This window comes from Solea solea, chromosome 16 (assembly GCF_958295425.1).
Source record: "Solea solea chromosome 16, fSolSol10.1, whole genome shotgun sequence".
Classification (NCBI taxonomy): domain Eukaryota; kingdom Metazoa; phylum Chordata; class Actinopteri; order Pleuronectiformes; family Soleidae; genus Solea; species Solea solea.
The window spans coordinates 18,787,352-18,807,765 of NC_081149.1; the positions used below are offsets into that span (position 1 = coordinate 18,787,352).

Consider the following 20,414-nt stretch of genomic DNA (forward strand, 5'->3'; position numbering starts at 1 on the left):
ACCAGGATTGAGAAACATTGGTCGAACTAATAGATTTATAAAAACTGAGAAAACACTGAACTCACAAGACATTTGCTATATATATACATATATATATATATATATATATATATTATACCACAAGTTAAGTGAATGAATTGATGAGCTGGGTATTTAAGTAGAGCAGGAGTGGAATCTTGATGAGATGATTAACTGCAGGTGCCGTGTTTGGGAGGGGCTTAGGATACAGGTCAGCCATGCCCACCACACACACACACACACTACTCACTCACATACATAAACGGGGGGGAACCATAACAGCTACCTGTGTCTGCTACACATACTGTTTTTTTTTTTTTTTTTAAATAAAATAAAATAAAATAAAATAAAATAAAATAAAACAAAATAAAATAAAATAAAATAAAAAATAGCATAAAACACAGCGAGGTTGACAATGTAACACGTTTATTTTATTGTAGCCAGCCGCATGAAAAGACCAAACAAAATGATGAGCTGTGTTCTACATTACCATGACCATCTGCTCTTGGTTATTTTGAGTCAAACCCTCGTACACAGCTGCTGTTCATTCTGTATGATATGAGTGCATGTGTGCACTTTCTTTTTTTTAATTTAGCCGAATCAGACAGTTGTAACTGGCTTTAGTATTTCCATTGGATTTGCCCACAGCAAGACAAATACAGGAACACTTCCCAACCCTTCTGGTGTGTTTCACTGTAATATTAACCCACAAACACCTTTTATTCAGCGGCCTCAGCTGTAATAGGGAGGAGGACGATGCTGAAGTCAACAGAATATATCTTGCAGACTGTGCTGTGTCTGTGTTGTGTATCTCTGTCTGTTCATATCTCCCTGCATCAGGGTTTATTTGCACTTTCTGCATAAACATCTTCAGATGTGGAGGGTATTTCTGCATCTCCCTTGTCGTTATTTTTTTATCTGTACTTCCTGCATTTCAATCCTTGGTCCCCCCTCTCCCACACCTTTCTTGCGAATTGAGTGCGTGCGAGCTTGACTGTGTGTGTGACTCATTTCTAAATGCAGATATGTGACACAAAACAATTCCACAAGCATATTTCTTCCCACGTCTGTATGGCCATACTTTTGTTTTGTTCATAGTATACAGTCGTTTTAAGCGTCTCTTGTGTCTCATATCCCAGATTAAGTAGACAAAGACATTTGGATTTATGACAGTACGGGAGGTTTAAATAATAATGCTGACGTGTGGAGAGGAGCCTTGTCCCTGTGTGTTCGTATGAATTGAGAGTTATTTCATTCATTGTCAACCACTTTTTCTTCCACATGAGGGGGATTGGCCTTTGTACACCATGGACAAAGAACCATGATTGTGCAGCATGTTTTCACAACTTTCTTCTCTGTAATAGAAATAAACCTCGGTCCATTTTCTGCACTTTCCATAAATCACACCAATTATTTCTGTTACAATAAACATTTTCTACAAATCTACACCTCAGACTCACATGAACCTTCCCTCATAGTTTAAATGAAACATCTGATATGAGAATCTATAATGGGATCCTTTTCACTGCACTGTTTACTTCTGGAAATATGGTGCCAACTCACAACTGTGTGTGAGTGTGTGTGTGTGATATTTGCAGAATTGCGACGTGCTGTGAAAGATGAAGCACCTCAGATCTTCCTGGGACTGACACAAATAATTAGTCTTTGTCTTCTGCTTGAGGTTTTTCATGATACCAGGGTGTAAGTACTACATACATGAGCCAGAATGCAACCCAGCCTGCCGTTATTCATGATCCACAATCAATATTTTGTGCAAAAATATTACATTTTTGCACAAAAAATAGAAAAACAAACAAACCCACAAACATAAAGTAATTGTACAAATCAATTGTTTGTCTCCCCCCATTACAAAAATTACTGTTTCTCTAATCTTTCCCTTTGCAAGTCACTTGTTTTTACTCTCTGTTGACGACGACATGTCAATCTGAAAAAGGTAACTCTGAGCTTTTCCTGGAGGGAAAATAAAGGGCACTTATTACTGTCAGGCAAAAAGCATTTCCTTTTGAGTGTAGATATGAGTTTTGTGCAAAGAATAAATGAATAACCTGAGTCCTTTACTCTTTTAATGTGCAGCACACAATGGATGACCATTAGATAGTCTGACCATGAGAAACAACAATGTTGCAGTTAACAGTCAATTTTACAGCATTTACAGATGCACAGAAGAGGGAAAATGACTTGTTTTTAATATAAATAGGGGGCAAAGACTCCAATTCAACCCATGTAAACACTACTACGCAACCAGTTATAAGTTGTATTCATTGTATTGTCATGTTAACCCTTTGAACATTTATGAATTGCGTGCAGTATTTGTTCGCTGACAAAATGTTAAAATGCTTGGAGGAAAAGGAAATACCTGTAACACCACACTGGAAGACACTTATCTTGAATTTGTGTCTGTTGTTTTAATTATTTGGACCTTGAGTCCTGGCAATAAACAGAACTGAATACAAGCTCATTTAAGCTTCATGTTAGACACATGATTCATAAATGGAAACGGACAGAACTTCCTTTCAGTACTCTACTTTCATTTTGGCTGCATTTTTAATCTCCTTAAAGTTTAGTGATACAGGAAACGACATTAGACAAAAGAAGCATTATTAGCAGACATCATGGCAGGGCAGTGTAGCCAATACTTCAACAGAGACAGAAAAGACGACGACAAACCAGCTCATTGTTTGCAGTTTGAGGTATAGCACACTGTCAGCCTCCTTCACCACTACTATGTTTGTTGTTGTTGTTGTTGTTGTTGACACTCTTGACTGTTGACACTGTTAATTCGGACTTGGACGAATTGCAAACGTAAAATATGCATGGAAGACACTTTTTTGTCCGTAAATGGACCATAAAGAGATTTAAGGCACAGGAAAAAATACAGGCTGATGCAAAGATTTCTGGTGTTTTCGGGTATGAATTTGACATTTGGTACATGATACTTACACGTTGTCCCATTAAACTGTGTCCTCCACCATACAATACCAAAGCAGAGGGTCGTAGTTCAAAAGCAAGGTGATGCAGAGCTGTCCTGAGAGGACAAATGATTTCCATATTGCACATTTTCTTATTTTAACCATCTCTCACTTATTATGTTACAGTACCATATACAGTAAAGTACACCAGGCGTGATGTTTATTTCTTTGTAAGAAGACATATAGCTCGTTATGTTCATTTTGCTGGAGAGCTGCTGCTGTGCTTCCTGCTCTGTGGGTGGCTTACCTTGCTCTTCAGGCCTTTGAGGTTGTACAGTTTGCTTAAAGTGAAGGCAAATGGAGACTTTCCCTCTTCCTGAGGAGGTGCCTCCTGGAGTGGAGAACGGCGACAGAGCTGCGACTCTGCGTTTGAGCGTGTGCGTGGAACAGAGGCCTGGGCATTTGGGGAAGACTGCTGATTCTGCAAATGTCTCATTTTGGACCTGTTGTTCGCCACGGGAGCCTGTTGAGAAACAACGCTTTCCCTGCTGGAGGGCGGTCTGCGAGGAGACCTCGACGCAGAGGCGTGCAGCTGTCCTGCCGGAGACTTGGATGAAGAAGACAAGACAAAACAGAGAGAATTTAATGTATTTCTAGGTTTTAAAATAATATAATAAAACACCAAATTTTTGATGTTGATGTTGATGCTTGCAACTCATCTACTCGTTTCCACACAAATGCACTCCTGAGTGACATAAACGCTCCTCTGCTGCAAGTAAAAGATAGCAGTTCTATCATGTAATATTACATGAACGACACGGAGTGAGTTAAAAGCCGTCAGTCGTTTTGCAGGTTCATCAATATTATATACCAGTGTGTGAGCGTGTGTGCCGCTTCATTAAAACCATGTCGCTTTAATTAATTCACCCCGTCGTTCAATAATGAACAAGTGTCGTGTGTTTTAACTCGGTGAAGCTCTGCTGGGGCGTACGCAAAAGATCCGGATGCACACGCACGAGCAAGCACACGAATAGAACTGCTAAACTATGGTTGAACCTCACACGTGACAGATGGACAAATGATCTCCAGACTTCGCTCAAATCCTCATGATTGAAGGTGTATGGCGTCATTTTGAACAGTTATCTGCACACAAGGAATGATTCGAGACAACAACAACAACAATGACGTCGCACAAGGAAAGGAAGATGCAAACAGGTTCAAGTACGACCGAAAACACAAGGAAGCACCCACTGCTCAAAAAACCTGGCGGTTTGATGGCAGTGTGGTGTTTCTCATCCAGTTTAACACCAACGACAATACACAGCTTGCTTAGATTTCATGCTGCTTTATTTTCTCCTCTCTGGTCACGTCCCTATGCTGCCGCTGTATACACACAGGAGCTCCCTCAGTCGGGTCTGATTGTATGGATTGACAGAGCCTGTTTTCAGATGCAACATACAGTACTTTATTTTTACATTTGACATTTCTTCAGAACGGAGGCAAAACAATATCGACAAAAAAAAAGAAAATTTTAAATGTTTTATACAGCAGCTTTAAATAAAATATTTAAATTATAAATAAGAAAAATTATAAATGATTGAACAAAATGTAACTTGCAAATTACCATTATAAATTTGAAAAATGAGTAACATTAAAAAGTAAAACAATTTAAGAGACACGTTTGAAGTTTTTGGGCGATCGTCCAGCCAGGATTGATCACACTAATGTTACAGCCAGCGGTCAGCTAACAAATAATCTGCTGCTTTATGGCTCATACCTTCTGTCCTTGAGTATCTCTGGATGACTGGACTCTCCTCTCCACGCTACTTGGTCTTACTGCTGCCTCATCCACTAACTTCTCTTTGTCTGGTTTCCCTCGGTCAGTGGAACACTTCTCAGGCATTAGGTCACCAGCTAATGTTCTCTTCGCATTTGATGCCTTATTCATTATTTCTCTTGGGCTCACTCCTCCGTCCACTCTGGGTGCTGCCGACTGTTTTCCTTTAGCAACTTGGGGTTGGGTATTGTTGTTGTTTCCAGATATCTCTGTCAAATCTTTGGCTTCTATAAAGTGATCTGTTAATGTCTTCCTGTCATTGCCGCCTATCCTCTCTATCTCCTGGGTAAGATCTGCCACAATCCCCTTTGCATCCTCTTGTCTCTTTGCTTTCATCTCCGTCGACCCCATTTCCAGTTTCTCCTGCGAGGAAGAGGACAAACTCTTCCTCGCTTCACTAGCATGAGAGTTATCGTTTATGTGTAGTGGACTCGCATTCGTGCATACGAAGCAATCGCAGTCCACTGTCGTCCCGTGGAAAAGATAATCAATTTGGTGAAATACAGGGTCATGGGTCGGCGAGTCGATGCATTCGTAATACTCCTCCGAGGTGGTAGATAGAGTGGAGCCTTCCCTCGGCGAGACGTACCCGTCGCTCATGTCTGACGTGGGTGTTCGAAAGTCTAGAGTATGATTCCGTGGATCCGGCGTGTGCGAGCGCGAGCCTGACGTAGGCGTGCGTGGAATGAAATCATCAGGTGTTGGAGTGCGAACCAGAGGAGAGGGCGGCTGTGGAGGTTTCTCAGTGGTCGGGGAATGCAGCTCTGACATGTGTGTGTTGACAAGATTCAAGCGCCGGGGCCTTTCAGGAGTGTATGAGCGTCCCTGTGCTTTGGGAATCTTTTGAGATCCTTGAGTGGCAACACCGTCATGTCTGTTATGTTCCTCTACATTTGGCTCGTCGTCTGCGTGACTGCCACTGTCGTTGGACGTGCGTGGATTAGTCCTGGCAGAGATGTCCACAGGTGAATTGACTTCGCAATATGATATTATCTGAGGCTCATGAGCTCTGGCAAGGTATGTTTTGCGTCTCATCACAGCTTCACTGTTTTCATTTGGCTCCTTTGTGAACCCACAGCCTAGTAGGGTTTTATCTAAGGCCTTGGCGCCTGTCTGTACTGTGGCTACACTATCCATGTCTGTCTTTGAGGGTGTTTTGAAGTCTGATGACATTAAACTGTTGTTTTTAACTTCTCCTTTTGTAATTACTTCTTGATTATTCTCACTATGTGCCTTTGGTGCATCAACAGTCAAAACATCTGACTGCCCCTGTGGTTTGGGAGCAGCAGGTGACAGTGGCACAGCTGTATTCACTCTTTCATCATCCTTTGTCTCTTGGGAAGTCACATTCTGATGTGGATGTGTTGTTCCTTTAGGGTTTCCTGCGCTTGCTGTGTCCTTTAGGGCTCCTGGTTTGACCTCAGCGCTCACCTGCACTTGTGCGAGAGTCTCTGGCTCTTTTTCCGGGTGTGTCTGCAGCACATTTACTGCATCTGTTTCCCTGCGGACCACGAGTGGCACTGTGCTGTCTCGGCTCTCAGGTCTCCTGACGACACTGACCTCTGGCAGCTTCTGGCCTTCACTGGCTCCATCGTTTCTGATAACCAGCTGGACAGTGCGGGGTTTGGGGATGGGAGCAATCATAGTCAAAGTTGAGGCGGCGGAGGATGCAGGGACGGGAGGATCTAGAGTTGTAGAAGAGATAAGAGGCGGGACAGGGGTGGAGCAGCTGATGGAGGGCACAGAAGTGCCATCACTGATATCTGTCCTTGAGAGCTCTGTGCTGTCTTTTTCAGAGAGGGAGGGGGGACTGACGGACTGAGGTTGCACGGGAGAAGCGGAGGAGGTGTGCATGTGGCTGTGGACAGTCTGGATGTTAAGAGTCATTTCGGGGGAACTGTGTGGCCGCATGGGAAGAGCCCGTGTGCGTGAATCTATCTGTGTCACCTCTGTCTCTGTTTGTGTGTGTGACTCTGAACTCCGTGTGTTTAAACTAGTTTCTGTCTCTTTTTCAGGGATGGATCCTGAGGGGGATAGCAGCTTTGGACTGCTTGTAGTGACTGTTGGTGTGGTGTGTGAACTACTACTAGCACTAGGGGTGGATGAGTTGCTGCTGGACTGAGACAGTGAATGTTCACAGACATGGGATGTAGTGCTGTTTTGGCCGTTTGGATTTTGTTTGGTGGTTGTGTTTAAATGCAGTTCATTCTCTGTGTTGAGAGTCTTACTTGTGTCTTTTGCAGGTTCTGGGTTATGCACAGATGTGGCTAGACTCTGTTCAGGCGCATCGTCTTCTTTAGTTTTCACACCACTAGGCTCTGCACTGTGTTCTACTGGATGATTACTGTCCACCACAGGCTCCGCAGCTTTTGTTTCATTTTGTGTTGATTGAGGTTTATTCATGTTCTCGTGTTTGTGCTGGGCAACCTCCAGCGGTGCTTCCTTAGGCGTGCTGAATGGACTGCTAAACCTAATTGCTTGGCTTGTTTCAAACATTTCCGATCTCTGCAGGTGGACCTGGTTTGGTTTGCTGGCATCACGGATATTAATGAACCCAATTACATCACTTGGGGGGTCAGGCTCTGGCCAAGTGGGCAGGTATGAGATCAAACACGCCTTCTCTAAATTGATAAGTCCAGGGTGGAGGGGAGGAGCCTCCTGTATAGTGTCTTTACCACGCCTCATCTTCTTGCCATCCAGGACATCTGCATTCTTGTCATCTTTGGGCTCTTTGGTGCTGTTTTTCGCAGTAGATGTGATCAGATTTCCTGCAGCTACTAGTGCATATTTGGGATTATACAGTTTCCTGACATCAGCAGCAGAAGGAGGGGCAACAGCAGCCGGCAGTGGGGCGGGCTCTGGCTCAGGTTCTGACTCCGTGGTGACCTGCCGGAGGTCAACGAAGCTGGAGGTCAGGTAAAGGATGCGAAACAGCTGGTCGAAGCCATCCACTGCCTGGCCGGTCACCACGGTGATGAGGTTTCTGTCCAGTCGCGATGCCATCCAGGTGAAACTGCATGAAATGACAAAACAAACTTATGTCACTCTCTTAAAAAAATACTAAGGCCAAGTAAACGTCAATTACAGAACCTGGCAGGCAGTCTCTAGGAATCTCTAAAATGCAGCAGTGCTCAAACTGTAGCGTCTGCCAAGTGACATTTTTGCTATTGTTAGGGCTCTGGGAAATACTGACAGTAAAGTTCAAAAGTGTGAGATACAGAGCTTCTGCTGATGACTCTGGGTTGCAGCTAATCAACAATAAGTAAGTACGATATCCTAAGGTTTTGTTAATACTATTTGTTTGCCAAGTTTGTAATCCTGCAGTTGGAAGTCTATGTATAAATAAATGATGTGGATGCACCAAATCAACCAGACGGAAAGACCCTTCCTTTTTATAGCACTGTGCATGCATTTATGTCAGCGGCACACTCAATACATTCACAACCAGTTCATCTAGTTTGTTAATGTTACAGAACATTAATAGACACAGTGTATTCTTTATCTTTATCTGTCCACAGACTGAACCCAGGTGGAGCACACGGAGATAATCTTTCATTCAGGCATTGTCTGACTTTATCTCCTTGTCACATTGTCAATGACAATCACACACACACACACACACACAGAGATAAAGTACACTGACCTGTACGACCCAGACACGGCTTTGTCCCCATCGATGAACATGAATCTGTGTCCCAGCTGCCCTTTGACCTTGGCACATGACCGAGAACAGAACTCTGCCCCTTCGGCGCAGCGGACACGAAGGTGCTGTAACACACACACACACACACACAGATATTGAGAACAGCCACGTTGACAGTGTTACAGGTGTGACTGTACAGTTAGTATGATTATAGCTGGGTGGTGGTACATCTGTCACAGAAACACTGTTAAGAGATTACACATAAAAGGAACTTTGAGTTCAAGACAAAAATCACGTCTCAGTTCCCCTTTCAGGATCCCTTTATGTCTCTTTCTCTTTTCCGTCTTCTCCTTCATTTCAGCAGGCACTCACAAGGGTGTGTGCTGATATCTGAACATAATGAATCACAAGGATATAAAAGTTGTGATTCACCGTTCAATGTCTGCATTTCTCAGTGGTGTTAAAATGCTATTCTAAGCCAAACATGTGTCCTGGAAACATCCAGCCATCTTGTCCTGATTTCTGAAGGTCATAAGTTTTGACCTACAGTATCCCGTCAACTTGGAAAGAATCCGTGTCAACGTGATATTTGGTTACTTAGAGTGAACTTTCAATTTCAACTGTATTTTTTTCATAGCCTATAGAGACGGGGTGTTATAGATGAATTTAATTTATGTGATATTCTGTTTTATGGTCCTTTTAATGGGCGTGACGCTGTTGTCATGTAACTTACTTCATCTCTTTTGGGAATGAGTGGAAGTTCAGCTTGACCCTCTGTGTCTGTGAACTTTGAACTGCATCAGGTGAGTCAGAGAGAGTGGGCCGTGATAAACACTGATGCAGCGGCGCTTCTACAGTAGCTGCAGTCTCTATGGAGCAAATGACTCCTGGCATGACCTGCTTCACTTCTTGAGAACACTCTTCCTCCTCCCTCTCTTCACTCTCTCTTTCCCTCAGTACATTCCTTTGGCTGACTGATTAAATAAAAACCATTCCAATTGCATTTCTGGGTGTGTGTTGAAATGAAGAGCACTTAAACTGTCATTTGAGGAATCTTGCATGGATTTACAACTTGCCAACAAGCTTTAAGAACAAACTATATAGAGGTGTTGATTTATTTGTGAAAAATACTTAAACTGGAGTCTAGGTCAACATGTTTCAGGTTGACGGATCACCATAACAGACGTGTAAAATGCCCGGAAACCTAATTAGACCACTGAAGAGAAAGACAACCGTGCTTACGACAGCTTACCTCACACGACAACTCGTCTCTGCTTATTACCTCTCGTCACTTACAGCTTACAGTAAAAACTCAAGCTGTCACGTCTGTCTTTTCCTCCGCCAGTCAAACACTCATTTAGCAGCTCAGTGTCAGCTTCAGGGCAGACTTTTATTTATGTTTGTTAGACCCCCATCACCGTAACACAGCTGTCCTCAAAATTCCTCGAATACCACAAAGTGGCCACAGTGATAATCTTCCGGGGGAGTATCATATGAACCAGGTTATCCACGGTGTGCAACAGTGGGACAGGCGCCACTGTACTGTACTGTACTTAATGCAGGCATGTCCAGAGTGGGAAGTATGATTTCCTCTAAGCACACCCTTTGGTACACCCTTATATAGGGCCAGTGGGGAACTTCATCACAGCGTCCATAGGAAGCAAAGTTGCAAGAGGAAATGCATCCCTTTAGAAACTTTGAGAAAGCACATATATAATACTGTATATAACTGAGGTACAGACACATAAAATTGTTGTGGCATTAAATTCCGACTCAATTTTACATTCAGTATCATACATACAATATCTAAGGCGTTTTATCACCTGCGACGGTTAAAAAGTACTGCAACAATGGGCCCGTGCTGACACTGAACGTAAAGAACACAATCCAGGAGGCTGCTAATACACGGCTACCAAATATCCGGCTAATTTAATTTATGGCCACCTAGGGGCTAAAGTGTGAAATGTCCAGCTGTATTGCTGTCAGCAGGTTTGTACGCCGTTCTGTGAAGATAATCGAGACAAAAGTGAGGCCGAGGCGGCGCCAAATAGAACGCTACTTGCAGAGTAGCTGCCACGACATGCAATATCAACATGTTTATGTTTATAAGGCACAAACACCCACGCGAGGCTGTGGCATTTACTGCCATCGCGCATTTAGTCCAGATCCAGATGGTGCTGAAAGTCTGTCAGGCTGTAACACTTTTGTCCCTCCAAGGCATACACTGAGCATGTGTGTGTGTGTGTGTGTGTGTGCAACCTAATCATTTTTTTCTATGAACCTCTATTAACGTCAATTACAGTTTCCTACATTAGTACTTACTAAGCACTGAAGTAAATTAGTGCATCGTCAACAGTTAAAAATCACTTGGAACGTCATTAGGGACGCCTCTGCTGTTGAACTCCCTGAAGGAAAGAGGACAACAAGTAAAAAGCTCGACATCCGCCAACAAACATTACATTCCTAGCCATTACAACGATCATTTGTTGCTCTCGCAAAAAAAGAAAATACGACACCACAAGTAGAGGTGCTCACGTTGTTAATTGAAGCCAAAGCTATCATGACTTGGCACCGAGCATGATTAATGCGATAAGAATGAATCTAACTGAAAACAACGGCTGTACTTTCACGTGTTCTGACAGGACCGAGTTCTTGTTTGACGTATAATTTCATAACCAGGTAATCAAGCCGACGATAAAGATTTATCTACTGTATTTGAGGTGCCAGCTGGAAGGGTTTGATGACTGTTGTTGCTGCTGATGGACCGCGTGATAGATTGGGCCTTCACTTATTCAGGCGTAAGAAATCTCCTCTTGAAATCAGTTGCATGTCTTACTTTCACCACATCATTTTATTCACTAATAATTTTTTTTTTTCTGATTTGTTTCAATCTCTGTGCCTCTGGGAACATCTGGGAATTCTCCAAACCAGAGAAAACGGCTTGTTTCCACCGGCTCGACTCCACTCCCCTCGGCACGATAGTACCTAATATACCTGGTACTTTTTTAGCACCTGCTATGGCAAGGTTCCAAGCGGGCTGAGGCGAGTGCCGTCACGAGCAAGACGTCCGACACAAGAATCAAGCCGAACAAAGCCGAACTGTAGATCAGTTAAAAAGACTTACCAATCCTAAAAACGTGGGTTCATCTCCAACTATTACCAGGGAAATGTCTAAAACCTCAATATTTAACAGAGGAGTCTGGTGTATTTAGTGACAGCACTGCTGACCGGTGAGTGTCATCACAAACCAATTTATTTCAGTCCAGTGGTTGTGGCAGACGGAAGTATTTCATCTTCAATGAAATACATTTAATTCAATTAAATAGCAAGTGTCACCACTGATACACCCCACATTATTAATAGTAATGGTAATAATGAAGAATATTGTCACGTGTGTGTGTGTATGTAGGGAATGTTATTGCATGCTTGGTGGTGTTAGTTCTGAATCACATGGTGTTTCTGTGTATTATGTCTTTTGTTTCGGTTTACTGGATAATGTTTTGAATATTTTGAAGATGTTTTGAAGCTGCCTGTGTGTCTCTGTGCTCTATCAGCTCACCTGCACCTTGGACTCACCCGCCACTAATCAGCTCATCAGTGCTCTCTACTTATGCCTTAGTGGAGGTGTGAGCGTCTGTATCATGGACCACACTGAAAATACGTTATTCAATAACTTTTGTGGTTTACGCCTCGACATCTTAGAATATTGTGACGCAGTGCTATAACTATGCTGATATATTTTTAGCATATCATGTAAAATGTGTTTGAACTTGATTTTTGGAAAAAAATGACAGGCCCAAATTTGACCTCAAACATTTATTAACCAAATAACATAAAATGTGATTTAACAATGTTATTTCTTTCAAAAAAAAAAATTCCGAATGATAGAAAATTGCTGTTACATATAGTTCTGAGTTTCCGACTCACCTTGAGGTATCCAGCATGCATGTTGGCCCTCTGACACATGGAGAGGAAATGAGGTAGCCTTGTACGTTCCAGCAGGATGTAAACAGAAACCTTCCTCTTGAAACCAGCATCGAGTAAATCTCTAAAGATGTCGACATCGGTGAAGACGTCCATCACCACGGCTATCACCTGGAGACACACACATTACAGGGAAATACGTGTATATATAAATGTGTTATGTGCCATATGCATGTAAACAACTACGGCCACACTGTATCACTCAGACTATGTGGACAGGAATGGAAATAAAACAAAGAAAATAAAAGCAAAGCAAACCAAACAACAGCGTGTTGACAGCTTAGTGACTCGGTCACTATATTGAGTGACTTTTCAGAAGCCCTTCAAAAAAGGGTTTCTGGCATAACCCTAACTACTACACAGAGAGGAAGAGAGAGAAACACTGTGACCACACACAAAGAACAATCTGTGCATGTGCAGTGCAGCTGCAGCCCATGTGTGGACCGATCACTGAAACTGTATTTTCCATTCAAGTAAAAATAGTGTGTTTGAAAATAGGTATTTTTCAGGCCGACTCCAAAATGCTGCTTCAGTGTGGACAAAACTGTGCAGATTCACCTGTTTACATGTGGACAGGCCCTTGTTATTTTTTTCTCTTCACTGTGTAAACATACTAGCTGTGCAGTGGGCTCAAACCACAGGCATGAACAAGTGTGACTACAAGCCAACGATATAGAGCGGTTTCCTCTCCTGCCAAAAAAAATAAATAAATACTAAAGCCGTTCAGCAGGTTTTGAGTTTAGCATAACTGCACAGGATTTCCTTTAAATGGGTAATTACTAAAAAAGAAGACCTCATTAATTCTCCAGTTCTCGTTTGATCCACATTCTTCCTTCCTGTCAGAAGCACTGTGGGAAAATGCCCATGGGATGTTTCAGCGGTATAAAACGTGACACCGAGAACAGCTGCTATGAAAATAAAGCATGAAATAAACGTGTGACTTTGAATGAGTCAGGCCCATGAACACGCGAGTAGACACTTATGTGCACTCTGGCAGCAGCAGCGTTGTGTCTTGATCCTCCGGATCAGTCGAGTTAAAGTGTACTGCACTTCTCTCAGTCCCTGATAAAGCGAGTTGCACTTTGGTCTTGATTTTCTAATTTGAACATCAGTCTGAACTGTGCCCTCTACTCAATGAGAGCCATGTGCACTCATGGAAAACACCGTGACAAGATCACAGTAAATCTTCTGAATGGGTACAGCAGCTATAGGGGGTTTAAAAAGTTTGAATGATTGGAAAACAAGTCAAGAAAATAATCTTGAAGCTCGAGTTGTGTGGGTTTACAGCTCTGCAGTGTGTGTATGGCTTCCTCTGATACAACAAAGGAGCCAAAGAACATACGTGGGTACAGTACAAAAGGACATCATATATACAGTAGGCAGTCTTGTATAAAGTACCTAAAAGGGATACTTGAGTAAAAGTACAAGTATCTTACCAAAAATGACTTTGGTAGAAGTTGAAGTCACTTTTTATAATATTACTTCAGTAAAAGTCTTAAAGCATATGACATGTACTGTACTTAAATAGTGAGGATAGGGATGATAGGGCGAGTTGTTCTTGGACTGGAAAGCTGTGGGTTCAATTCCTGGCTCTGCTAGTGTATGTGTGAATGGGTGAATGTCAAAACTATCCACTATCAAACCATCAAGACTTGAAAACCCTCTGTATAAATACAGACCATACCAACCCTTCTTCTTCTGATTTGATTTGGTAGTAACAAATAACAAAGTTGATTAGAGGAAATGTAGCGGGGTAAAAGTAAAAACTTTCTAATAATACAAATAAAGTACAGAGACGTGAATTGTGTAGTGAAGTACAGTAATGAAGTATTTGTACTTCATTACATTACAACACTGACCACGTCCCTCCATTAAAGGTCCAGTGTAACATTTAGGAGTGTCTGTAAATGTGCTTTTGTTGGCGTTTTCATGTATTAATCTTACTCGTTGAACAATTAATCAGTTGGTGAAGGGGGTCTCTGTTATAATTGGTACAGCAGAGGGTCCTTGGCTGAGAAATAATTAGAGAACATCTGCTCTATAGGTCTTAAAAGCAGACAGCACTAAACAGAGATTGATATTTCATATTAAATCCAGGAAATAAGGCCAACCACAACTGATTTGGCTCCATTTGTGAGTAGGAATTATCTTTGGTAATGTGCAATAGAGTGTACACTGCACCAAACAATACAGTACAATAACCCATGCTACTTATGTGCAATAATTATGTGTGCTGTTTAGGTGAACACAACACTGTATGGATTTTTTTTCCAATATTCTTAGGATTAACCTGTTATTAGCTCTCATTTCCATGTCTTTACCTTCTGCGCCTGCGCAATCGTCCTTCTAACAATCTCTTTGATGTGCGCCTGGCCATCCAGCGGCGGTTGCGTGTAAACAGTAGCGCGCGTCACTCCGCGGTAAGATTTGGTGTCCGGCCAGCCCAGGTCCATCTGCGGCACAGATGTGTCCGACAGATCGGGCCAGTATTGAAGCGATAGCCGGGACTCGCAGACCCCCTCCTCCGCATTCTGCGGGAGGAGCTCCGTGTCAGGGTCACGGGGCTCCACCGCCCCGGCCAGAGTTTCCAGCTCCGGGTCCGACAGGAAGCCCCGCAGGCCGCGGTCCTCGAGGTATTTAAAGAACGCCTCGCGTCCATCACAGAGCAGAGCCTCCACCGCGAGCCGCTGGTCCTCGCTGTACAGAAACTCCGGCTTGGACTCGTGCGTCCGTGGGTTCACGTGGTTATCATCGAGGCACTGGACCTGGGACAGAGCCATGTCTGTGAAACCAGAACACTGAATACAAAAAAAAAATGAAAGAAGAGAAATCCACCAAGTTTTACAGGACACAACTCCAGCCAGACAAACTCCCGCTGCATTCAAACCTCGCCTGTGGGGAACTCAACTGAGTTAATGCTTCATGTTTTCGTTTTGTTATTCCTGAGAGCAGCCATGGTGCGTTCACTGTCATTCCCGTTAGTGAGTGAACAACTTGACTGACCAGAGAGAGAGAGAGAGCGCGAGAGAGGGAGGGAGGGAGAGAGAGAGAGAGGGAGAGAGAGAGACCTCACTGGTGGCACCGCCCGTCAGGTGTGACCCTGACAGGCAAACCACACCCACCCACACATTCATAGGTACATGCACACCTACAGTGTGTCACAAGACCTGGATAGTTTTCCAAAAGATTCTCTCTCTCTCTCTCTCTCTCTCTCTCTCTCTCTCTCTCTCTCTCTCTCTCTCTCTCTCTCTCTCGCTCGCTCTCTCTCATGCATGCTGTGTTGACATTTGTTCATTTGAAGTTGGTTAAGGTGAAAGTTCTCACAGCTGAAGGGAGTTGTGTGTGTGCATATGTGCTGTGTTTTGTTTTTTCCTGGTATAAAAACCATGGATTATTTCAGGGAACAGTGGTCCTAATGTGGATCAAAGCCCAGTCCTTTAGGGAGGAAGAACCTCACATTCTGAGGGCTAGTAAGTAACTGGTTACGGTTAAGGTTAGGGATAAGTACGGTGGCCCTGAAGTGCGAATTACCAGCGCAAATAGGAATATTTTTTTGTTTTATGTTAATGTTGTTGTGTTTCAGTTAATGCCGTTGTGTTTTCCTATTTGTGTTGGTGATTTGTACTTCAGGGCCACCGTAGATACGGCTTTGTTTAGACTGCCCAAATGAATGGAAGTCAATCCAGTTAAAATAATAATAAAAATGTAGTGGCCACTTAACCAAAGAAGGACCTTCCTTGTCACTGTTGCAGGAAGTGAATTTCCCGACTTAGGAAAAGGCGAGACTGTTGTAAGATTGCCATCCAAACGTTTATTCCACAAAGCTTTCAGTTACAATAATAAACAAACGCCCATCACGTTCACCAGCCTATTAACTAAAAACTGTCGTACTCTATGTGAGTGACGAGACAGTCAGAAAACTGTTGCACCTCGTCCTGATCACGTGGGAAAACGCAATTTACTTTGATTCATTTACAACAGCAGGACAATTAAAGGAGCCTTTTTTATGTAAACATTTAAACATAAGAAACAAAAAAAATAATACAAATTTAAAGTTATATATGACCAAATTCCACTAAATTAAAGGGAATTACATATTACTTTTAATTACTAAGTTATTCAAATGATCTACATATAATAATAAACGCCAGTGTTCTTTATGGTGTTGTGGGCCATGTGTAGAGGCAGCGGCAGCGAAAGGCTCAGTCCCTCAAGGTTCAGGGCTTGGTTGTGGTGATGGGGGTCAGGAGGTTGGAGTCGGCAGATCAGAGACGGTGGGTGGGGGAGTGGCAGCGGAGAAGGTTAGTGAGATAAGAGGGGGTTTATTGAGGGCTTTTGTAAGTGATGAGGACGAGTTTGTACTGGATCCACTGTCCTAAGAAGAAAACCTGCACAAACCTGTCTGTCTGTTTCTAAAGAAGAACCGTATCTTAATATTTATCTGTGTAAAGAAGCTATTTCCATTTCTTTACCTCATTAAAGCATTAGACTGCTAGTTTCCCACCACCATCACCCCATATGAAATATCCTCAAAAAATATAAAGGTAAAAAAAACCACATCAGCATAACCTGCATATTTTTGTTGAACTAGTTTTGTCATGTTTCTTAGCCCCCTCTGTCAGTCAGAATGGGAGGAGAGTGTTCTGAATAGATCAAAGATGAGGTTAGAAAGATGATTGCTTAAAAGAAAGCCACAAATGAAATGATCAGAGAGTGAGATTATGTTGGGATTAAGTTTATCCCCGAAAAAAACATTAACCGGAGGGTTTACACCAAATATTATAGGCAGGAAATTAAGATGTTAACGTCAATCAACCACCACCAAAAACAGTCAGTAACAACTCAAACACATGCATAGCCTCCAGACATTTGGTTTTTACTAGTTTGATATCTTGTCATGTTGGAATTAACCTAACCTCACTTGATTATCGGCAGATAAGAGCCACAGCAGGCAGCCTGGTCGGATCTTTGAGGTTGTGTGTGAGGTAACGATATGTCATTAGCTTCTCTGTGTGACAGACAGCGAGACGGAAAGAGATTTAACATGAAGGCTGACATGGCTGTAACGTTGCCGTGGGGGTGAACTGCAAACGTGGAGCTCACTGGGAGATATTCATCACAAGCTATGAATGCATGAACGCACATTATTCATTGGGTGTAGTGTTTTTTTCTGGATAGGTTGTGGCCCATGGGCTCATAGGCAAAAGAAAAACAATATTTGCTACATCGGTGAAGTAACGGGACACATTTGTTATTACTAACCTTATTGAGATGATAGTTTTTAGTTTCCACTACCAGTGACATGCTATAGTCTAACCTGACTATAATAAAAAATAATTAAAGACATGTCTCTGTTTTGTGGAATAGTAAATCATCTATTGATTCTGGGTCTAAACAGTAAAGCCAATGTTGGAATAATATTCTAAAATCATTATTCTGGTGTTGGGCCATTAGGGGGCGACTCCACTTGTTGCATTAGTCTGTTAGCGTGCAAGTCTTGCCTCGTTTCTACCAAATGGTACAGTGTAGTATCAGCTCCTCATGGTTTGGAACAGCACAACCTGACATTCACCCATTCACTCACAATTTCATATAGTGCATGTCGCTCATCTTTCAACGTGGGGTTCCTTTTGTAGGAACCAGACCAGACCTGAGCTTGGTACCCCTACAGAAAATGATTATAATCATAGCATCCACCATAACCACTCTCTCATTTCAGACTCTGTCATTTCAGGTTCTTCGTCCCTCCCCCCCAGTGATGGATAGACATGCCTGAATAACATGCACCTGGTTCTTGTTAGCTCACCTCCCTCACAGTACAAAAGCTCAGGTCAGACTGAGTTCCAGTGTTCCAGCATTCCCTGGTGTTAGTTGTCTGTCTGAAATTAAACCGTAAAATAAAAAAGTGGCAGGATTTCAGTTTGTGCTGCTGATGGTAGTCAGACAATGACAGATGGTTCTCTGTGTGTGTTGTTTGTGTGCATTTTTAAGTCTTAATGAAAATGTAATGTTGGTTATCATTAAAAATTCCTTAATCTAAAATAATCTTGGCAAAAATACCAACACACACCTGGTGCTCATCTTGTTTCTAAATAAAGACAGTGGAGCAGTTCAGTGGAATGAATTTGGTGGTTGGCTTAGAAAGACAAATTGCCAAAGCCAAACCGACTACTGAGTCCGAGTATACATGAGGAGGAGAAAATGGCCGTGTCCATAGGTGGCGCTGTATCTCTCTCTTGAATCAGTTTCTTGTTGACCTTTACATCACAGAAGAACGAACAGCTAACAGCGAGATGGACGTTGAGATGGCTCGTGCTGTGGTTCTGTATGTTTGGTACGTGCTGTACATGAAATTCTTCGGCGCATGCACAGAACGCCAAGTCCGACTTCAGTCTGACTAAGCGTATACATGCACAAGTAATCTGACTACGAATCGCATTATCCAGGTATGTTAGTCTGACTAAGACTAGCTGGATTTTAGTTGGACTAACGTGTTTACAGACTTCTGGCATAAAAAGGGGAACTGTGTAAAAGAACAATGTAATGCAACGTCATCAGAGATCGAAACTGCTGTAACACAGTGCAGCATCAAGTTTGTGTTGCTGGTTATATTATAAGGTGAATTGTATAATATTAGCCTCAATTGTTCGTCATTTCATCTTCTTTCTCTAGTACCTGAAGCAACACGCCCACTCGGATACAACTAATTACTAAACATACTAGACATAAACAAGTAAAACTGTTCACACCTGGAATTATAATGTGTTCTGGATGTGTCCCCGATGACTGTCTGCGATCAGATCTGCCGTCTGCCCTGTATTCAAGTGTACACCGACCGACGTCATAATTGTTTACAAGAGCACACAGTCATTTTAAATACTTTTAACGAGTCTGACGGTACAGAGGAGTCTGCTGTCACAGTGTTTCTGTCTGTCTGTCAAAGTAACAGAGACAATAGAGATGCGAGGAACTCCAGGCTCTACTCACGCTGAAGTAACATTAAATAAGAGTTCATAATCTGAAAAATGTGTGGAATGTGTCCAAATGTACCCCCCAAACCACCTCTGAATGTGGTTTCTGGGATCAGGTCTGGAGGATGCACTCATTCTCAACCTCTGTAAACCATAATGCAGTTTGTCAACTCATGACACAGCTCCATTCAACGTGGAAGAGCTGCAGCAGCTTTTCACTCTGTATGTGTGAGAGCAGTGCATTTGTTTCAAAGATGACTCACCCGTCGTCCGTCTCACTTTGTTATTGATTTACAAACGGATTGCCTGCTTGTGACTAATAATCTGGTTAATTGTGTTGCTGTTTTGAAGGCTGTTTGTCTGGTTTTAAAGCCAGGTATATGGTTATTTCTCCCCTCACTGCATGACTCATTCAGTATTAGACAGTATTTACCCTCAAACTCCTGTCAATATCACAGATGTTTCTGCTCACACACCTTCCCTTTCCCCCACCGCGAGCCTTCTTAACGTCACTCTCCCTCATACAGTTGACACATTGCTTCCTCGCCCCACTCTCCTGTCGTCACCCGCCTCCTCCTCTCTGTTTTATTGTCACACGTCGTTGCCCATTTGTCTCCTTTCCTCATTGTAAAATACTATTATTCTCATACTCTCCTGCCACTGTATCTCTTCAGTTTCATACGTCGGTCTCTGTCTACCTCACGTCTCAGGCACACACTGATCGCTCTTGTTCTGCCATGCACACACTTCAAAGTGACTTTGCCGTTTTAAAGAGAACAGGAAACGGTGCTGTGCTATTTCTAGTTACACCTTTCGACACCGTTCTTCTTCCCCCATTTGTGGTTGCTGGTTTATTGACTAACTGTCGCAAGAGTAGCCAGAGGTGAGTCTGTCAGGGGGGGATGGAAAAGGTGGTTTGACATAAACAAATAATAGACAAAAGTGTGAGACCAGGCTAGAAAATGTGAACCGTCTTCATTTTAAACGTTACATCCTGGTGAGAGAAGCAGCACTGCATTCCTCGCATAGCA

General features: G+C 42.7%; 1 protein-coding gene across 2 annotated transcripts; it reads right to left on the reverse strand.

The window, feature by feature from the left end:
• Positions 1–1,449: 1,449 nt before the first annotated feature.
• On the reverse strand, positions 1,450–15,443 carry LOC131475451 (mucin-2-like). Of its 2 annotated transcripts, none has more exons than XM_058653581.1 (6): positions 15,321–15,443; positions 14,734–15,210; positions 12,356–12,523; positions 8,429–8,553; positions 4,726–7,798; positions 1,450–3,555 (listed from the first exon to the last, which is right to left on the reverse strand). In XM_058653581.1, the coding sequence occupies exons 2-6, from the start codon at positions 15,190–15,192 to the stop codon at positions 3,205–3,207; spliced, it is 4,176 nt and encodes a 1,391-aa protein (XP_058509564.1). In that variant the 5' UTR covers positions 15,193–15,210; positions 15,321–15,443; the 3' UTR covers positions 1,450–3,204. The 2 variants fall into 2 exon arrangements, with proteins under 2 accessions (XP_058509564.1, XP_058509565.1); XM_058653582.1 differs by lacking the exon at positions 1,450–3,555 and adding an exon at positions 4,278–4,386 and having other exon boundaries at positions 15,321–15,442.
• Positions 15,444–20,414: the final 4,971 nt, after the last annotated feature.